Raw genomic sequence first — 20,685 nt, forward strand, 5'->3', positions numbered from 1 at the left:
AGAAGACGGCTGGAAAAAGATGCGTCACGCACAGACGCTTCGTGCGCCACGCACGGCAGCTCCAGTGTGGCTCACGCACATGGCATCCAAGACGACGGTCAGAGTCAAATATCCGGTCGCCGGGCAGTGCACACAACACAGGGAGGCACACCTGTTCTCAAAACAGCAGGCGTGACGATCGGAGAACATGTTTTATTTTGACGGCTAAAAACTGTTGGTCATTGGGGCATCCCCTCCCCTGATTTCGTTTGATGACTGAGCAGCTGTGACAAGCTAGAATTACAAAGTGCTTAAAATACTAAATATCGTGGGTGGCTTTTAAATAAAAAGTCCAGCTTGTGCAACCCTTTCAGAAAGACACGTGTAGCATGTACACCTCGAGTCAAGTCTACTGCTGGATGAGGGGCCTCCTCGTGCCTTTGCGAGCCGTAGAGATTGTTTTGATCACATTTCAGCATGCTGGTCAGTGTCGTGGTGTGCAGGCCTGGGAGCAAAGACGTGGAAGCATGCAAGTGAATGACAACCATGGATGTTACCGCACTGGCCTCTCCAACTCGGCAGAAAGACAAGCTGGTAAATTATTCATCTTTATATTCTTGGTTCTTTCGGTAAAGTCACGTAGAAGGAAAACAATAAAATAATAAAAAATAATCAACAATAAAATTATCACGACGTTTCGACTGCAACACGAGCAATCATCATCAGGTGTGATTTCACACAAAATTCTCAGGACGTTTACAAAACACGTGAAATCACACCTGATGATGATTGCTTGTGTTGCAGTCGAAACGTCGTGAGAATTTTATTGTTTTATATTTTTATTATTTTATTATTTCCCTTCTACGTGACTTTACCGAAAGAACCAATAATATGAATCCCTGCAGTCAGGAAAGCTTTAAATAAAAATGTATTAATCTTTGTTATTATTTGGATGAGTACCATTAAGCTACGCGTGGCTGTCTAAGAGTCCCTCTCGCACAGGACAGAATTTGGAAATTTCTAGAAATCCGGACCAGAGACAGACCTCTGCGTAAAGCAGTGTCGGCAATTGAGATGTCGAGGCCTGCGTGCTGCTGGTGATGAGTAAAGATGTCTTAATTCTTGCCAAGGCAAACCAAAATATCAAAACCAACCAATGAATTTCGTCAACACATTATTTCAAAGCCCTACTCGTGCTTGTACATTATTGGAAACACAGTGTTCCTAAATGTTGTATTTGCAAGCAATGCGCATTAAAATGAATACATGTACACAGTGGCAGCATTTTCTCGTAGAAGGCAATAAACATGGTACATAAAGCAAAACGGAGCGGTTAAGAAGCCATCTGACAAGCCTCAGTCAATTGCTTGACATTAACAGAATTTAAAATGATTGTGTCACTCCAAGCCCACCGTGCTTTGTGCATGTCCACATGTCTATGCACAGGGGCCTTGAAAAATCTGCACGTGTTTTGTAAACGTCCTGAAATGAGCCGCGGTTTTGGACGGCGTAATTCCCCCAAACTTCTGCTGTACAATTACGCATCCCATTCTCTCGCTCTCAACTGCATTTTGCCCTTATCTTTTCGGAAGCATGACCCGTGGAAAATTGGGAAATGTGGGATACGATCGTATGGAGAGAGAAAAAAACATGAAAAAAGCGAGCGCATTGTACAGAAAAAAACTGTTCTGGCTGAAAACATAAATATTACACATTCATTCAAAACAGAGTTCATTGTGAGGCATATGGGAAGATGGACTATCACTAAATTAAAATGTCCCTCGGCACCTGGTGTGCTGTATAAAAACGCCAAGCGCCTCTCGCCTATTCTCGCAGACAGAGTTTAGCTACTCGTGTACAGAGCTTTGTTATTAAGGATAAGTGGCACTCCAACTAGAAAATAATTTTAACACGCTGGCTTTCGTGACCAGTATCATGACTCATCATTGATTTTTGGGTCAGATTTGCCGCTTGAGTAAAATGCCAATGTGTCTGTCGTCCATCATCCTCCAACTGATGCAACCAAATAAATGAAGTTGTCATCTGAACAATTAATTCTTGAGAGACATTTCAGGATTTATTCCCGAGTGGTATTTGTCCTATACGTGAATTATATTTAGGAAACCTGTATCGACAAATGTGACCCTGACCGTTCAGCACAACTACACTCCTCAACCACTTAATAATGTTTCGTTTAAGTGACCGTTTCACCTTCATTATTTTTACCAACCCTAAACGTTTAAGTCTTCAGTTTTTTACTTAACAAATTAACGTTTAAAAATAATGTATGTATGTTGACCTTTCACACCGTGTGTAATCAACCCATGCTAATCACAGGTGCGAGAAAAATACAACAAACTAAACGCAAAAATCAGCTCGAAAGAAATTAGTTTTCAATCTAGATTTCAAAATACATAATTGTTTCCTAACGTTGAAAGGAAGAGCGTTCCAGACGTTCGCAGAAGGGCATCTGATAGCGCGCGATGCAGTCACCATCTTTGTTCGATGGCTTGCCAAAAACATAATGAATAATACATTAATCATTCACAAACCTTTGTCAATACACTGCTGGATGAAGGCACCCGCACACCAATCCTGCCATTGGGGTCGTTTGACCAATCTTCACTATTGATGGTCAAACGTGGCTTGGTGAAGAGGGCGTTATCCCGGATAACCGGTTCGGATATCACTCGACACCGATGGTAGTCGCGACACGACAATCAAACTCACGTCTGCAAATTCATAGTGGAGCGTGCTAACCACTGCGCCACCGCTCCTTATCACCCCACACCCCCACCATTATGAATACCTGTCAAGATGTGTTCACGCCTGATGAATGAATCTCGTTCGCACCTGATCCGTCGGCTCAGTCAATCCCTGCGGTCCTGGCGGAGTGCGTGCAAGTCAGGCACCGTGCACCACCACGAAGACCGTCACCGCGCAGCTGGTGTCAGGCCCCTTGCCGAGACACAATGCCGATTCACTTTTCTTGACAATCGCCACCAACCACGGCTTTTGTTGGTGCCAGGTGTGCTTGAGAGGGTGGCGTGTTCGGCCACGCGCTTGCGTGCGTTTTGTGTTTTGTGTTTTCTTTCTCTGGATTGCGAGCATAATTCGTTCCGGAAACGTGTTTGTAATCCAAAGCACTCGTTTATCAGTTGTGATCACGTGACGCTCGGCAGACAAAGCGTATACACGTACTACTCGTATTGCAAGACCTCGCTCGTTTATCAAATTAATATTTATTAAAAAATTTGCTCGTCTTGCTAAACACTCGCAGACCAAGTTACTCGCAATTCAAGGTTTTACTGTAGGTAGGAAGGGAACATCACAGCCAGTTATGACCTAAACTGGTTAATAACGTCCTTCCAATTATTGCTCAGTTTGTACCCATCTTCTCCGTTGAAATTGTGTCTGTGTTTACATATCTGGATGGCTTCATGAACGAATCTTTTTTGATAGCCAGTGGGTTTGCAGATTATCTTCGTCTTGGCAAAATCAATTTCGTGTGTGCCCACCGCGTTGAAATAATGATCAGCCACGGCCGAGGTATTGGTCCTACCGTGTTTCAGATCTGCCTTGTGTTCATGAACACGGTCTGAGACATGTCGCTTAGTTTCCCCAATGTAACTGCTGCCGCAGACACAGCTTAGTTTGTAGACGCCAGGGTATTACATGTCAGGGATCACATCCTTCACAGGTGGGATCAAATCACGAATTTGATGTACTGTGTTGAATCGTACCTGGATCTTGTGTTTGCTCATGATTTTGGAAATCTTGCCAAAACAAAGGCACTCTGCAAACCCATTGGCTATCACATTAACATGAGCTGCCCCGCCCATCTCTAAACCTTTATAAACAGCCTGCTTCAGCAGCTTTCCCCTTCTTCACGAAAACTTCCAATCTAGAATTTCCCCCTCTTGTTTCACCTGATAACGATTGCTTGTGTTGCGATCGAAACGTCGTGATATTGTTATTATTTTTAAATCCTTTATATTAAGTTCGCTTGCTTGCTTAGGACCGTGCAAATCTTTCGGTCGTTTTTTTAACCCACTTCTCGTGATCCAATCGAGCTGACATTTTGCACACAGGCTCGTTGTGCGTGACAATGCATTTTCGTGAAAAATTTTTTTCCAAAATTTTACAATGTTTAGGGATTTTTTTTTTAAATATGTAATTACCAATTGCTTAATGCTGCCAGACAATCATCTGACCCATAGGTGGCAGCCATCTCAAGCCAGAGGACGAGAGGACTCTCGCCGCCCCGATGCCACGCATATAAAGGATTTATAGTGAAAACTTAGTTTTTACGGGTTTACTTGTTTATATTTTTTATATCTTACTGGCTTTACCGAAAGACACAAAGAATATGAACTCCAGCAGTCACGAAAGCTTTAAGTCAAGATACAATCAATACTGATTGTGATTCTGTAAAATGACATTATGGGTCATGCGTGACGTCACGGCGTTCCCGTCAAATGACGTCATTGCACTAACGTCATCACCGCTCGATGTCGTCATTTGTTTACACGTCATTGCGGAGCCGTGACGTCACCGTTGCCGGACAAACTTCAGTGTTGGTAGTGGTGGCGGCCGATTCGCGTACTCGGCAGCACCGAAGCCCCGTGCTGACTGTCGCTGGCGATAACGCGCTCGTTGCGGCTTTCGTGGGGGCTGTTTGTTGTTGTCGTTGTGCGGCCAGAGCGAATTTAACAAACAAACAAACTCAACAGGAGGAGCCGCCTCGCTGTGCCGAGAGACGAAAACGGAAGGCGCAATCCGAGCCTGAGGCCTTGTCTGAGGCGGCGCCTTCTCCCAGCCCCTCGTCGTCGCTCAGCGTTCGCTTTGCGTGGATTTACAAAGCCATGAGCGTGGAGCTGCCCGTTGTCTACGGCGTCTGCTTGCTGCTTGTCGCAAGCGAGGGCTGACTGGAGCCGCCTCGCGTCCTGAGGCGAGAGAGAGCGGAGCGGTGAGTACAGTGCGAGTGAGTACAGTGCGTGTACACGTGAACTTCTTGCGCGCCGTACGTAGCCGTAGCCGCGCTAATGGGAGGTGCGGGGGAAGGACGACAATCGAAACACCAAAGGGCAGTTATAGACAATAGAGTTTTCAATCCGGATGTAAAAAAGTGCATAGCGATAAACAAATATCGGAAGAGAGCGTTCCAGACGGTCGCGGAAGCGCATCTGAAAGCGCGCGGTGTTCGATGGACATCGCCAAAAGCCGCTGCAGTGAGGATGATCGGAGTTTGTTTGATGGTGTGTGTGTGTGTGCTCCTTGACCATATCAGCAGAGATGTATTGTGGCGCGTTTGTGTGTAACGAGTGCGGCCGTGTAAGTGTGAAACCGCGAAGCGCTGGCGTTTGTAATGACCACTTTGTCGTCATCGTCAGTGTTTCTTTGTGAAACGTGAACGCGTCTCTCTCTCTTCCTCGCCACCTACTTGTTGATAATCGTCAACAACGACTGACTGACTTGTGGTTTCGTCTCTTGTGGCGAGAGCGAGGTGAAGTTAGAGATGCCGGCGGTAGTGAGGTGGACACTGAGTGAAGAAGAGCCTCATTCAACCCCGTTATTGTCATCATCACATTCAGCATCTTGCAATCAAGCGAATATCATCACCAACAAGTTCTGCTTCCGTGTTTTCAATGCTTGCTGTGACGTCTTCAGTTATGTTGCTGTCAGATTTTCACTTTCGGAATCGATGTGCAGAGCGTGAGTGAGCTTTGTATTCCAACTTCATTATCGCATCTCAGTCTAATTTAACATTTGAAACCTTGTGGCTCTCGCATAATGTCCGTGAAGAAGTCGGTTTTAGTCGACGAGCTGTACACTCCGATGATGCACCACCACTACGCTGCGTACCGCGAGCGTTCAGGGTTTCGCTGCGTTTCGACATCGCGGAGTGGCAGCGATTTGGGATTGATTGGTGCCCCAGTCACGGAGTTCAGTAACACCCCTGGACAAAAATAGTGTCCCAGAAATAAAATTAAATAATAGAATGCGACGTTTCGGTTGCAACACAAGCAACCATCATCAGGTAAGAATGAAAGATAAAACACAGACACGGGAACAGCGTATAGGCACACATCCAGAGAGAGAGACACACACAGAGCGAGACACACACCAAGATAAAACAGAAGATGGTTGCTTGTATTCTTGGTTCTTTCGGTAAAGTCGCGTAGAAGGGGAAAAGAAATACGTGACTTTACCGAAAGAACCAAGAATATGAATCCCTGCAGTCACGAAAGCTTTAAATCTAAATTTATGGTTGCTTGTGTTGCAACCGAAACGTCGTATTATATTTTTATTTGATTTTCTACGTGACTCTACCGAAAGAACCAAAGAGTAATTCCTGCAGTCACGAAAGCTTGGAATCTATAAATAAAATATTTAATTGCCTCAGCCATTTTGTGTTATTTGGTACCCCCGGGGTACCGCCATCAGGATAATTTCTTCTCTTCCTCAACATGTATTTGGCGTTTACGATGATCTGTGTCTTGATTTAGACTGGTCATGTAACGTGTGTGTGTGTGATCTAACAGCACTTGCCCCTACAGTCTGCTAAGGCTATATGGGGGATCTTTGTCTTAACCATTACGTCTCGCCGTGGCTGTTCTCGTGTTGGCGAAGTTCAACATACGAGAGAGGAAGGCGTTTCAGTTTCATTTATTTGGAATAACCCTGTGAGCCATTCGGCTCTTGATTCGGGTGCAACCGCAACAAACAATAAAATGACAAGATACATTTATAATTTACTGTAAGCAAATTGAAACGTCCCCTACAAAAACAATAAAATCTTCCAGTGAAAAAGCACCATTTGTTTATGCTGCGTACAAAAATGTGCAAAAAAATCCCATTTTGATGTTAGATCACAATAACAATCATAATACAATATAGATTAAGATTTTAAGTATAACTCTATACTACATCAAAAAATCGGGCTAAACTAAACCTTTCTAGAAATTACTAAAATAATGCTATAAAAACAATGTAACAGTGATCATAAGAAATGTGATTGAAAGTTTACAATAGCGAGTGAGTTGGGGACAGCCGATGGGGGTTTACCCCTCCCGATGCCTCCACACCTGTATAAGTCATTAACATGTACAGTCGTGGTCAACAATTTACATAGCTGGAAGTGTTAATAAGTTCAACTCGCCACCGGTTTTGAAACATTGTGCTCCCAATTATGAAACGTTTCATTGGCATTTGGTAACGGACATCGGCTTATGAAAGGGTTAATGTCTTGAACAAAGACATTGGCTTTTTACCCTAAACAGACATATCGCCCGAAATGCGTCTGAACGTTTCACACCTCGGAAGCTAAGCAGGAATTTGAGCATATATAGTACTTGGATGGGAGATCAGCTTTGATAATGTGTTATAGCCTGCGGGACTGCTTTGTGGTCAGCAGATGCCACTGCAGCAAAACGAATCCATTGCTGTCCCGCAATGCTCTCACGTGCACTGAGCGTGGGGGGGGGGGGTCTCATCCAGCAGTGGATTGACCCGACGCCTGAGCGTCCACATCTCTCACAGTGCTGTTTTGTTACTTTGTACTTTCACAGTTGCTAATGCTGTTGGGCTCCGGTGAAGGGGAGAAAAGCGATGTATCCCACTCCTCTCAACAACCCTCACAATCAGAGGTTCTCATCCAGCACGCAGCCAGGCAACCACCTCTTGCAGCGCCCAGCCACAAGATTTATCTACAACAACATCAATTACAATGACAGAGCTCATCCCCAGAACCACATCTTCCCCAATGGGACCGGCAATCCCAGGTACAACCACGTGTAGGCAAGCTTGTTGAGGTGGCTTGAATTACGAAAGTGTAATTCATGTCAGAAGTGTGTTTCTGCTTGTTCTGATTGTTTCGTTAAAAAACAACACTTCGTCTTATGCTGTGGCACATTATCTCTGTTGTAAATTACAACATTTTAAAATAAATTAAAGACATTTTCAAAACGCATGTAGATATTTTAGATGAAGTGGCCAGAATAGTAATTTCAATCGCTGTTTGTGTATGTTGTCCAACTACTGCATTGTTTTATCACGTTGAATTTGGTCGGAAATCACTTCCTGGCTGAGTGATCACCTTGGTTATTATCTCTAATACCCATTTGTTCTGGCACCTCGGCGTGCACTGCAACTGCACGGAAGGTGCGGTAAAAAAAACATGAAATGATGATGCTTATTTTAAATGTTTGTATTTCTCCTCGTGAAGCCCTTTCATCAAAGTGGTGGGCGCTGCACCAGGCATCTTACCGTCAGCAGCCGCTGTGAGCACGCTAAACGGTGTGCGTGCTGTGCCTGGCATGAGCGCTGTTCGGAACATGCACATGGGCCAGAGAACTGCGATGGTCCCTGTGAGGTTTCCTGCGACTCCCCTCTACGGCTCCACGGTTCTGGAGTCACCCAGGATCAACCGCAAGTAAGAGCAGTATCATTTACTCATCACTGAGACACCAGTAAAGACAAAACATAATATTTTTTCGGTGACTTTGTATGTGCACTTTTTATTAATGACTAACAATGTAATGTTTTAGATTTGAAGTTTTCGTGACTGCAAGGATTCATACTCTTTGGTTTTTTCGGTAAAGTCACGTAGGTAAAAAATAAATAAATGAAAAACAACTAAATTAAATCACGACGTTTCGGACGCAACATAAACTTCCGTCTTCAGGTGGAACCAAAGCCAAAATCACTGTAGTAAGTGAAGAGAGCTAATAGAGAAACGCGACTATATAGAGTAAGAGGGGGGGGAGGAGCCCCCCCTACCTTGCTGCATATATTTTCCCGGTTGTACTGTATCGCTGGCCACTATGTTTCCTGGTTGGTGTCTTTGACGTTTCGCTGCACATTGCCGGGAGCTTCTTCAGCGCAAATACAGTTCCCGAAGAAGATTCCAACACGTGGAGCGAAACATTAGACAGCGTAGCCATATAACTCGCTGTACAACCTGGAATACATACCGCAGAGCTGTCATGTTAATTTTTCTGTATTTATATGAAAATTATTACCTGTGTGCAGGCGTGTTCACGATGATTCGACCAACTTTGAGGGGAAGAAGCCGTGTGTCCAGCCCACAAACAGTGCGCACACCTCCGCAAACGACCTTGCCAAGCAGGTCCTGCCCTTGCCCCCTGTCTCACCCGCTCTCCTACATCTCAAGGCGTCCAGCGAAACGTCTACCCGGAGCGTGCCTGACAAGGTGAGCAAGGCCACCCAGTCGGCGGCATGGAACTTCCGCAGCGGAGATGAATAGGCAGTGATAATGGCTTTTTCTCGGCCGAGGAATAATAGTTTTGCAGTGTTAATGCCAAAACAGTCCGTCGCATTGGTGTGCTAAAATAGAGTTGGTCATCTCAAAGCTTAAAATCACTCTCCCATTCTGTCTGAGCTTGTGAACAGACATAAAATTAAATTTTCCTGTAAATTAATGGTGTTTTCTAAATCTTGTTTTGTCTTGTTTTCAGCTAAGCCAGCAAATCCTAGACCTGCACCAAAACTGCCAACAGCAGGCAAGGCTCTTCCAGCAGAAGGACCAGCTGCGGGAGAGCTTGCAGTGTGAGGTTCGGAAATTGTTCCCCTGTAAGTAAACGTGCCGATTTCACAAAGTTCTTTCCTTAAGCATAGTCCGTCTTTACTTGGAAAATGTTCCACTAATGTACCATTTTTAGCACACCGGTTTTAACAGCCACTCCGTAATCCATTTGTGGTTTCCTCAGTTAGGTCGCTTGTAGGAATTTCTTCTGACGAGCTTTCGCCACGCACTAATGCGGGTATCTTTAGAATTGAAGATCTTTGGAAATAATAAAATAATATTAAAAATAAAATAATTCTCACGACGTTTCGGCCACAACGCAAGCAGCCGTCCTCAGATGAAGAAGACAGACTCTGTCTTCAGACTCTGTCTTCTCGACAGACCTGTTCTTCACCTGAGGACGGCTGCTTGCGTTGTGGCCGAAACTGTCTTCAGACTGTCTTCTCGACAGACCTGTTTTTCACCTGAGGACGGCTGCTTGCGTTGTGGCCGAAACGCCGTGAGAATTATTTGATTGTTTTATTTTTATTTTATTATTTCCATTCTACGTGACTTTACCGAAAGAACCAAGAAGATGAATCCCTGCAGTCACGAAAACTTTAAATCGAAATTTAAGATCTTTGGAGTTGAAGATTCCCACAGTAATGTGTGGCGAAAGCTTGAGAGAAGATATGCTCGACATGAGGCCTAGCACGGGAGGACCACACTTTATCGAATGTACTTTATCGGTGTATGTTTTGTTAAACGAACTGTTAAAAGGTATCAAATTTATAAACTGTATTCATTCATAATAGAGGTTTTTGGGTTAGATCGCGTAAATATATAAATGTGTTGTTAAAACCCGCCACCACCCGACACAGCCAACTAGTAAGGGTTGTCACGTAAACAAAACGTGGCCAATTCGTCACTCGTACAGCACACCGGTGTGTTGGAGAGCCAAGCCACAACATTTACAATCTGAGTACGACATTTCGCCAGTAATTACAACTAGCTTCATCATTGTAATTACTAGTGAAATGTCAATGTTGTGGCTTGGCTCTCCAACACACTGGTATGCTGTACTAGTACACTACACTATACACTGCTATACACTACACACTAGTGCTGTACTAGTGACGAATTGGCACGTTCTGTTTACGTGACAACCCTTACTAGTTGGCGGTGTCGGGTGGTGGCGGGTTTTAACGACACATTTATAAATTTACGCAATCTAATCCAAAAACCTCTATTATGGATGATATTGGTAGCGAAAGCGTACGTGTTAAACCGTGCATTCATTATTTTGTGTTCAGAGCACGATGCAACAAAACTGCATGCTGTTATTTCATATTTCACACAGATTGCAATATCTTCTTAGTGGGGTCCACAGTCAATGGTTTTGGGAGCAGAACCAGTGATGGGGACCTCTGCCTCGTGCTCCGAGAACAACAGGTGAGACGCAGCAACTGGAATAGTTTCCGGAGTTCATCCCACAGCCTGTGTGTGTGTGTATATATGTTTGGGACAACTGCTACATTTATCGACCAATTAATTTGAGAGAACCATATAGTTAACGCTGAATTATCTGGCGTGTGGACTATCTGGATTGTGGATTAGCCTTGTTTGGGACAAGAGGGGGGGAAATAATGAAATAGAAAAATTACACGCTCATTTACGCAATTTACACGTTCTAGTTATTCGCTGCTCACTTGTGACCAGTTACTCCAAGATACATTCGAAACAGGCGACTCATATCCTTGCTCTCCAATTCAATATAAGTAAATGTAGTGAGTCTAACTGAGTTGCAGACGTTGTCTTGGGAGCAACACTATTTATTTCACCAACTCAACATAACATAACACAACCTACACTTGGGTGTTGAATGGCCATCTCGCCACGCTACGGCAGAACTAGACACGGTTCGCGATCCCGGCCCGGACTACGAGTTGGGTCCCGGACCGCGTGGCTAGAGGCTTCTTTAACCCGACGTGGATCTTCTTGACCAGCAACCCAAAGAACCCCGAGCCCCTCACGGGGCCCCCGTTATATCGGCCTGGGCTAGGGCTGGCTCCGCCCCTCGCCCCGCCCACCTTCTAGATCTCTCGAGCTCTTTCCCGAAGGCTACCAAGAGCTCTTTTATACCACGTGACCGCCCGGTGACCCCCCTCCAATATCATCCGGTCAAGTGTCGGCAGGTCAACCAGCGTAACATGCCCCAATGTAACCCTGGCTGGCTGACACTCCCTCTCGCTCCCTCACCGGGAGCCCGCACCGCACACTGTACGTGGTGCCTCCGCGCTGACCAGCACTCACCCAAGCCCCGCTAGGGCTGGTACTACGCCCAGTAAGCGGGCTGCACGTAATGCCAACACATTATCCGCCGTGGCTTCGTAAGCCCGGCACCACACAGTGACATTTAGACCTCGGCAAGGTAAGGTAATTGACCCTTTTTTTACTGGGTAAAAGGGTAAAGGTAAAGGTAAAGGTGTCGATATGCCAAGGGGTAAGATAAAAGGTAGGGTAAAGGTAGCTCGGAAGAATTACCCGGTAGGGTAAAGATAGCGCGAAGTATTACCCGGTAAACACGGTACCTTGTTTACCGCTAAAAGCTCCGTGGCGCAGTCCGTGGCCTCCATTTAATAAGTAATATTTGAAAAAACATCATTAAAAACCCGCTTTTATTAAATGTTACTAGTAATGGCAGAACTCCAGGAAGTGGCCCCGAAGCTTGCCATAACGTAAGGAACCGTGGTGATTTACAGCCAACGTTAGTTGAGCGTGGACAATTAGACCCAAGCCGAAACATAACATATACAAAAGAATGTTAAAAAATATATATTTTTTTTATGATATACAGTAATATAGTATAGTCATCAGTATGACATAAGTATACCAAGTTTGCAGTCGATACCACATTAGGAAGTGGGTTAAAATTGAGTTACAAGATTTGAGGATACAACAACAACAATAACGACGACAACAACAGAGTGAGTTAAAAGAAAGCGTGTAAAATTGGAATCATCGGAGTATTCTATATGAATAAAGCACTCTACCTATAGCATTTACCGTTATAAACCTTTATCATGTGTAGTAGTACCCCAGTAATTACCCTGTAATCTGGTCATTTATATGGGGTAGGGTAAAGGTAGGCACGTTGCTTTTTTACCTTACCTGCTGAAGGGTAAAAGGTAGGGTAGAGTGATTGTATTGTGTTAAGGTAAAAGGTAGGGTAAAGGTAGGCTCGTTGTTTTTACCTTGTAACTTTTACTTTACCTTGCCGAGGCCTAGTAACATTCACAGTCACTAGATAAGCAATAAATATGTTTATAAACTAACGTGCATAATTTTTGTAATATCCATGTTTTTTTAATTTATCTGGCCTCTCATTGAGAATTGACTGTACATAAAACTTCACAATTCAAATAAGCAATGCTTACATCAACAATATGTTTCTGTGCACATGGCAGATAAACCAACGAACAGAAGCTCTGCACCTCCTCCAGCAAGTGCTAAGAATCATGTGGAGGCTGCGTAAGTGTCCATCCTGTGGTTTGTGCCGTGAGAGTTCCAGTAACAAGAGGCATATGTGTCGATGCCTACATCAGTCGTGGACTTATAGCTGTACCTGAATGCAGGGTAAATGACAGTGAGTGTATAGTGCGTGGGAAGAGGTGTCTCATAATTAATAAGTATAACCCGTAAAAACAAAGTTTTTCACTCTAAATCCTTTATCTGCGTGGCGGCTAGAGTCCTCTCGTCCTCTGGCTTGAGATGGCTGCCACCTATGGGTCAGATGATTGTCTGCAGTATTAAACAATTGGTAATTACATTTTTAATTTGTTTTCCCTAAACAGTGTAAAATTTTTGAAAAAAATTTTCACGAACATTAATTGTCTCGCACAACGAGTCTGTGTGCAAAATGTCAGCTCGATTGGATCACGGGAAGTGGGTTAAAAAACGACCGAAAGGTTTGCACGGTCGTAAGCAAGCAAGCACGCAAGCAAGCAAGCAAACTTAATATAAAGGATTTAAAAATGGAACCCATCCACCTTTCCAAGGCTATTGATATTCACTCTATTCAGAAACTCCTTCAATTAATCTTTAACTTCAATTCATTCATATCCATTGCTGTCCATTTTGGGGAACAGCTGGCTTGGACAGAAGGGTGGTAAAAAAAGTCCCTATGCACACAAAGCTAAAGTAGCAAGTTCACCCGTATTAACACTTCCACATGTGGCCTTTCCGGACTTTCAATGTGAGCAGATTCTAATGTAATGTTTTCAGCATTTAAAAAGCCGTAATCTGTTGTGTTCTATTCACAGCGTATATGGAAAAAATGCAACTGATCCGTGCAAAGGTTCCAATTGTGAAGTTCAGGGACAAGACAAGGTTAGTTTCTAACTTCCTCTCAAATTTCTTGCATTTATTTTGACTGATTATCAGTTCTGTGAAAACTTAATATTTTTTTTGTTATTTCTTGCACCTGAAGTAGGGTGGAGTTTGACCTCAATGCCAACAACATTATTGGAATCAGAAACACATTCTTGCTTCAGGCTTATTCGAAAGGTAAGCCTCATGTACAATTGATTAATCAACATTGTGCAGAGCATTCATGTAAGCTGTTTGTATACAGAGTTGCCCGGCAGACCTTTAATTCTCGCCTTGTGTTTTGCTTGACGCTGCAGTCGACCAGCGAGTGAAGCCGCTAATCCTGGTCATCAAGCAATGGGCATTGCAGAGGGGCATCAACGACGCCAGCCAGGGCACCCTGAGCAGTTACAGCCTCGTACTTATGGTGCTGCACTTCCTACAGAGTAAGCGCTTTTAAAATCCTTTATATTAAGTTTACTCGCTTACTTGCTTGCGCGCTTACGACCGTGCAAATCTTTCGGTCGTTTTTTTACCCACTTCCCGTGATCCAATCGAGCTGACATTTTTGCACACAGACTCGTTGTGCGTGACAATTTATTTTTGTGAAAATTTTTTCCAAAATTTTACACTTTTTAGGAAAAAATAAATTATATTTAATTACCAATTGCTTAATGGTGGCAGGCAATCATCTGACCCATAGGTGGCAGCCATCTCAAGCCAGAGGACGAGAGGACTCTAGCCGCCACGCATATAAAGGATTTATAGTGGAAAACTTTGTTTTTACGGGTTAATTTTTAATTTCTGCGACCAAGTGAAAGTCGAACCAAGCCGTAAGAATTGTCAAGTGAGACTGCATAACAGCTGTGATGTTGGCAACAACTCCCCAAGTGCGGTTAAGTTCGTTGGATCCAGATGTGATGCGTGCATCTTCACACTCTAATCGCTTCTTAGGCTGCAGTGGGGGAGGTCGCATGACGTCCCACACAAGCAATGTACGAGTCGTTGCAAGCTGCAAGCACTCTCATTGCCAGCTGATGTGGTTCACTGTTGAAATTAACGATCATTCCTTTTCAGTGTCACTTTAAAAGCATTGAAGAAAATGTATGTGGGGGAAATGTGTTTTTATGAAAACTATTAAATCCGTTCCATGTTTTGGAGCTTTATAGTTATTAATTGTGCATGAGCATGGAGATGAGCATGTTTACCATGAGCAGTGCACAGGCTTTGCTGTCTTGTGAGCTGTGCAACTGTGCATTGGCAACTTGACAACGGCTGAAATGCTGAATCTGTATGACAACTATATTGCGCCACGGCGCGAGATGTTAACTACCTCGTCAGGTATACAGGAGGTTCTGGGTTCAATCTCGACCCTGATGCCTGTATATTTGGAGTGTGCACGTTCTCCCCGTGATCTGTGGATTTTTTTCCGGATCCTCCGGTTTTTCCCTCCACATTTAGAAACATGCTTTTATAGTATTTGGCTGCTATTAATTTCCACATGATAAGCCATTTTATTGAGCTATCACTTGTGGCCAGGTCGCTTTTGAAAATGAGCTATATAGCTCAGTGGGCCATACCTGGTAAAATAAAATAAAAATTGTTTAGAGAGAACCACTTAAGATACAACATTGAGTATGTTAGCATTGAACACTGCAGGGGATAGCGTCGATTTGCTGGGCTATCACTGATTTTGAAGAAAACTATTTAATCAACTTTTTGTATACATTTTACAGCTCTTCCAGAGCCAGTAGTGCCCTGTCTGCAAAAAGAATACCCGGTAGGATATGCAACAATACAAGCTTCTTGTTTTAGTATCCTACAGTCTATGACATCATTTATTCTCAACGATCAGATTCATCTTCCGAGATGTATTCTCACCCTTGTAACGTTTGTCCAAAATGTTTTTGTATAGATACCTATACAGTGAAATACACCGCTTGTTTGTTTGCATGAGATAAAGTGCAATCGTGGCTAAAATGAAAAGCACTCAAGTTTGTTGGATGCCTTCACATTATCCCCCCTCGCTCCCCATCTGCTCAGTTTTGCGCGCATTTTTAGCAAAGCACGCATATTGTAACACGGCGTCGTTTGCGATGTTATTTCTCTAGGGCCTCTTCAACTCGAGGCTCCAAATCTGGCAGATCCCAATCAGTGCCAACAGCGTGCCGACCTTCACTTCACAAAGCAAACTCACCCTGGGCGAGCTCCTGCTTGGCTTCTTCAAGTACTACACCACCACGTTTGAGTGAGCAAATTGCAGCTTCCTCTTCAGTATACATTCTTACATTGATGGATGTTATGAAAATTACATCTGCTCTATAAAATAGTTGTTACAATTTTGACGTGTTTTATTTGAACAATGTATTTTCATAGTTGCGTAGTTTTGAACTGCAGGAAAGGTACTTTTAAATTGTATTACTTAATAAGTTGTCACAAATGCACTTGTAGATTTTAAGCTTTTGTTACTGCAAGGATCCATACTTTTTGGTTCTTTCGGTAAAGTCACGTAGGCGAAAAAATAATAAAATAACATTTTAAGATAAGAATAAAAGAAAAAATTAAATTATAAATATAAATAACTAAATTAAATCACGACGTTTCGATTGCAACACAAGCAATCATCATCAGGTGTGGAAATCACAGCTATAAATGTTTTACTAAAGTGGGAAAAAAAATTCTAGCTGCGATTTCCACACCTGATGATGATTGCTTGTGTTGCATTTGAAACGTCGTGATTAAATTTAGTTATTTCTATTTTTATATTTTATTCTTATTTTTTATTTTATTATTTTTTTACCTACGTGACTTTACCGAAAGAACCAAAGAGCACACTGCACTTCTCGAAAGGAAATGTTTTGAGTCACTTTTTTTGAACAGAAGTAATTCTCAAGTTGTTTGTGTTAGCATGTGGACTTAAATTGACTGCTGTGTGTGTGCAGTTGGGACCACTCGATCATTTCGTTGAGGGAAGGCAGGATCATCAACAGGACCCTGGATGATGAGTGGAGAAACAAGTACATTTGCATTGAAGGTGCATTGCTGTAACTGTTCATATCCCTTTTTTTGTTTCTGAATCCAAGCTTATATGCAGACATTAATGTACTAAAGATTGCTGTAACTGTTCATATCCCTTTGTTTTGTTTCTGAATCCAAGCTTATATGCAGACATTAATGTACTAAAGATTGCTGTAACTGTTCATATCCCTTTGTTTTGTTTCTGAATCCAAGCTTATGTGCAGACATTAATGTACTAAAGATTGCTGTAACTGTTCATATCCCTTTGTTTTGTTTCTGAATCCAAGCTTATGTGCAGACATTAATGTACTAAAGATTGCTGTAACTGTTAATATCCCTTTGTTTTGTTTCTGAATCCAAGCTTATATGCAGACATTAATGTACTAAAGATTGCTGTAACTGTTAATATCCCTTTCTTTGTTTTGTTTCTGAATCCAAGCTTATATGCAGACATTAATGTACTAAAGATTGCTGTAACTGTTAATATCCCCCTTCTTCTTGGTTCTTTCGGTAAAGTCACGTAGAAGGGAAGTAATACAATAATAAAAATAAAACATAATAAAATAATTCTCACGACGTTTCGGCCACAACGCAAGCAGCCGTCCTCAGGTGAAACCAGGTCTGTCGAGGCGACAGCGTCTGAATGAAACAGCACACGAGCTTGGAGCGTGTATATAAGCTGGGTTGGAAGTGGGGGGGGAAAGGGCGCCTTGACAAAAGAATTTGCATATCAAGAGGAATTTAGCATATTTATGGGAAATGCAGGTATGTGATTAGTACTACTTATGTCCGTGCATTAGCAGCATCACAATGATGCTGCTAATCCTGTCGCCTCGACAGACCTGATTTCACCTGAGGACGGCTGCTTGCGTTGTGGCCGAAACGTCGTGAGAATTATTTTATTATGTTTTATTTTTATTATTTTATTACTTCCCTTCTACGTGACTTTACCGAAAGAACCAAGAAGATGAATCCCTGCAGTCACGAAAGCTTTAAATCGAAATGTTTATATCCCTTTCTTTGTTTTGTTTCTAAATTTCTGAATCCAAGCTTATATGCAGACATTAATGTAGGCGTGTCGAGAACATTGAATGTTTGGTGATCTCTCAATCAGCTTCAATAGTTTAACATTAATCGTCATCAACAAAAGCTATGATCAAGTCTCCTGCTAGATAGAGGCCTTCCCATCTAATAAGATGGCAACAACCCGAGGTGTCCTCACGACACCTGGTGGAATCTCTAATTTAGTTCAATATCATTTTAAGAACTTGTTTTGGAAATGTTCATAGAGTTGCAAACATTATAAACGAAATTAAGATTTCACATCTGCCATTATTGACATATGCATTGCTTATTGACAAAAAAATGTTTTACTTTATACTCAAGGTAAAAATGTTATTCTCTCCTGAATAATGTTAATGTTTTCTCAGAACCTTTTGACCAGAGCAACACTGCCAGGGCTGTGTATGAGAAATGTCGGTTTGACAAGATAAAGGAAGAATTCAGGAAGGTGAGGCTTTCTTTCACATTCTAGTGTGTACGCGGTCGTGTTGTCATGTGTTATCCTTTCATTTTTGTCTAATCTCTTTTTCACAAATTAGCCAGGTTTCAGACAGTAGTGTACATGTGCAGCTCTTTTATCAATCCACTGGATGGGGGGGGGGGCTGCCAATATCATGCAGGTTGTGTTTTTGTTACCATACTGTACCAAGCTGGTTAGTACAGGCTGATAAAGGTGGAGAGCATATTATATGTGGGAACATAGTTCAGTACAACTTTTTAAATTGGCTCCACCGTACCCCGCTGCCCACCGCATATGCATGCAGTCACTTGTTTTATAAAAGGTGATTGACCAAGCACTATCCAGCCTCCAGGGCTGCTTAAGTTTCTGAGATCTCACGAAATCGGGTACGTGCCGTGTGGTTTGGTTACAGGCTTTAGCTAATTGATTGTAAATAAGACATGTTTGTAAATAAGTAATGTTTCGGAATCTTCAAATGCTCTTGACTTACAATTTGGTTATACGCTTAGCACTGTGTAAGCGCATCACTGCATGCGCGCTGTTTTTATTTCTACTCAGTATTTTAAATGTGTAAATACAGGGGAGTAGGAGCTTGACATAATCGTACTCCTTGGAAGCAAGTCCAGCTGTCCTTACTTGCAAAGTAGTGTACTTGCATTATAAGTTATCCTTTGCTTCCACCACCAGGGTAATGCAAGGTTCTGTTTCTCATATAAGAACCTTGTGTTAGGCTTGCTAAAATCGAGCTGCTCTTGTACAGGGAGAGGCTGCTACATCTCTGATAAATGTTTTGTTTCCTGCAGGCATCGACGTTGCTGGAAGACTGCAAGAATATTGACAACATTCTGCTGGCGAGCTAATCGCATAACGTTGACAGTGGAAGGTCTCGTTGGCACCCAGCGATTCCAGCGCGTGCAGCAAGACACTGTTACGCTGTTCTTGGGTCAAGAGGAAGCTGTCGGCCCACAATAATGACTGGATGAGGCATTGCACACCTTATAACTTTCTGCCGAAATAAAAGTGATTCTCTCATGATTGTTCTATTTAAATTCTGCTCTTTATATCAGATCGACATTATATGCAGGCTTTATTTTCTGATATTCTTAGACTTGGAAAGTTGTTTTCGGTTAACATTTTGTATTGTACATTAATCAATGGTGCATTGTTTGTACATATTTTATATAGCATTCAGCAGCATTGAATTGGTAGGGTTATGCTCGTATTACTTTTGTGTGCAGAAAGTGACGTCAGCTGTCTGAGGTATGATTGTCAAAATTTCCAGTAGTTTTTTTTCATGTCTCGATATCTTGTTTAATAAAACATGAACGTCTAAATACTGCACAATATATTCAGAAAAAGGAGCATTTGTTTTATTTTGTAATAATATATTGGACAGTGCTGATTGCAAATGTAAATACTGTCAATTTGAGAGATTCCTTGTTTTAAAATGAGCAGAGTTGTGTTTTATTTCAAGTTTAAGTTTTACATTGTAATGCTATAAAACATTTTAATCCGCAGATATAAATAAACAATTACCAGGCAATTAAGGCAATGCCATATTACACCGTACAGTATGATGTATGTTTTAACTTTATAGTTTTCAAGACTCCCTTTGACAGATGTCTTGCGTAAAAACTTTTACAATTGATAGTAAATATAAAAGACACCCAACTTGTGATAACTTATTTTTTTAATAAAAACGTCAATACTCTAAATAGCATCGTATACTTTACTCATACTTGGGAGCTGCCCGTTGTGTAATGGTTAGCACCTTGGACTTACAAGGTAGAGGTCGCTGGTTCCATTTCATCTTTTGGTGTGGTAGTTAGAAACGGCGAAAGTTTCTCAAATATAACACATTCCTACGGAGGGAGCTGGTAGGAACGTTGGGTTGCTCGGTCAATGGCCAGGGTCAACGGTGGCGTGGTGTATTCCGCAAATATGGCTGACTGTGAGGGCGGGCACAAGCCGGCGTGAGTAGGTTAAACGTTGAGTTTTATAAGGGCACCACGGGGTGATCAGCCCCACAGCCCACCCAGCCCCACCCCTCCCATTTTTGTATGCACGACGGATGGACACACTAATCCCCTGTGGGCTGGTGTAACCAGGAGGTTCCTACCAGTATTAAAGTCTCATGTGCACCTAGCAGTTATGAATGCGGTACACCACAAACAACAGGTCTTGTATGATGGTGGTGGGTTAAGTGTGGGTATGCACACCTCCCACACCCCTGCGAGTTGGTATGTACAGAGTGGTTAAACTTCGATTTAAA

The 20,685-nt window shown here is 42.6% G+C and overlaps 1 protein-coding gene across 1 annotated transcript; it reads left to right on the top strand.

Annotated features, from left to right (window-relative positions):
* The first annotated feature begins 4,532 nt into the window (after positions 1-4,532).
* LOC133354171 (poly(A) RNA polymerase GLD2-like) lies at positions 4,533-20,128 on the top strand. The gene is made up of 15 exons (XM_061570804.1): positions 4,533-4,948; positions 7,551-7,763; positions 8,207-8,413; positions 9,013-9,193; positions 9,459-9,573; positions 10,866-10,957; positions 12,973-13,036; positions 13,828-13,894; positions 13,995-14,071; positions 14,191-14,319; positions 15,610-15,653; positions 15,985-16,121; positions 16,816-16,907; positions 18,322-18,401; positions 19,217-20,128. The coding sequence occupies exons 2-15, from the start codon at positions 7,591-7,593 to the stop codon at positions 19,271-19,273; spliced, it is 1,515 nt and encodes a 504-aa protein (XP_061426788.1). The 5' UTR covers positions 4,533-4,948; positions 7,551-7,590; the 3' UTR covers positions 19,274-20,128.
* The last annotated feature ends 557 nt before the right edge of the window (positions 20,129-20,685 follow it).

The sequence above is a fragment of the Lethenteron reissneri genome, chromosome 46 (genome assembly GCF_015708825.2).
Source record: "Lethenteron reissneri isolate LAM-NWPU_2019-01 chromosome 46, ASM1570882v1, whole genome shotgun sequence".
Classification (NCBI taxonomy): domain Eukaryota; kingdom Metazoa; phylum Chordata; class Hyperoartia; order Petromyzontiformes; family Petromyzontidae; genus Lethenteron; species Lethenteron reissneri.

What these genes read in the sequence shown, in the direction of transcription:
- LOC133354171 (XM_061570804.1), top strand. Translation starts at nt 7,591, where the DNA reads ATGTATCCCACTCCTCTCAACAACCCTCACAATCAGAGGTTCTCATCC. An exon ending in AATGGGACCGGCAATCCCAG is followed by an intron (nt 7,764 to 8,206) that starts GTACAACCACGT and finishes CTCCTCGTGAAG; the next exon opens with CCCTTTCATCAAAGTGGTGG. An exon ending in GGTGCTGCACTTCCTACAGA is followed by an intron (nt 14,320 to 15,609) that starts GTAAGCGCTTTT and finishes TACATTTTACAG; the next exon opens with CTCTTCCAGAGCCAGTAGTG.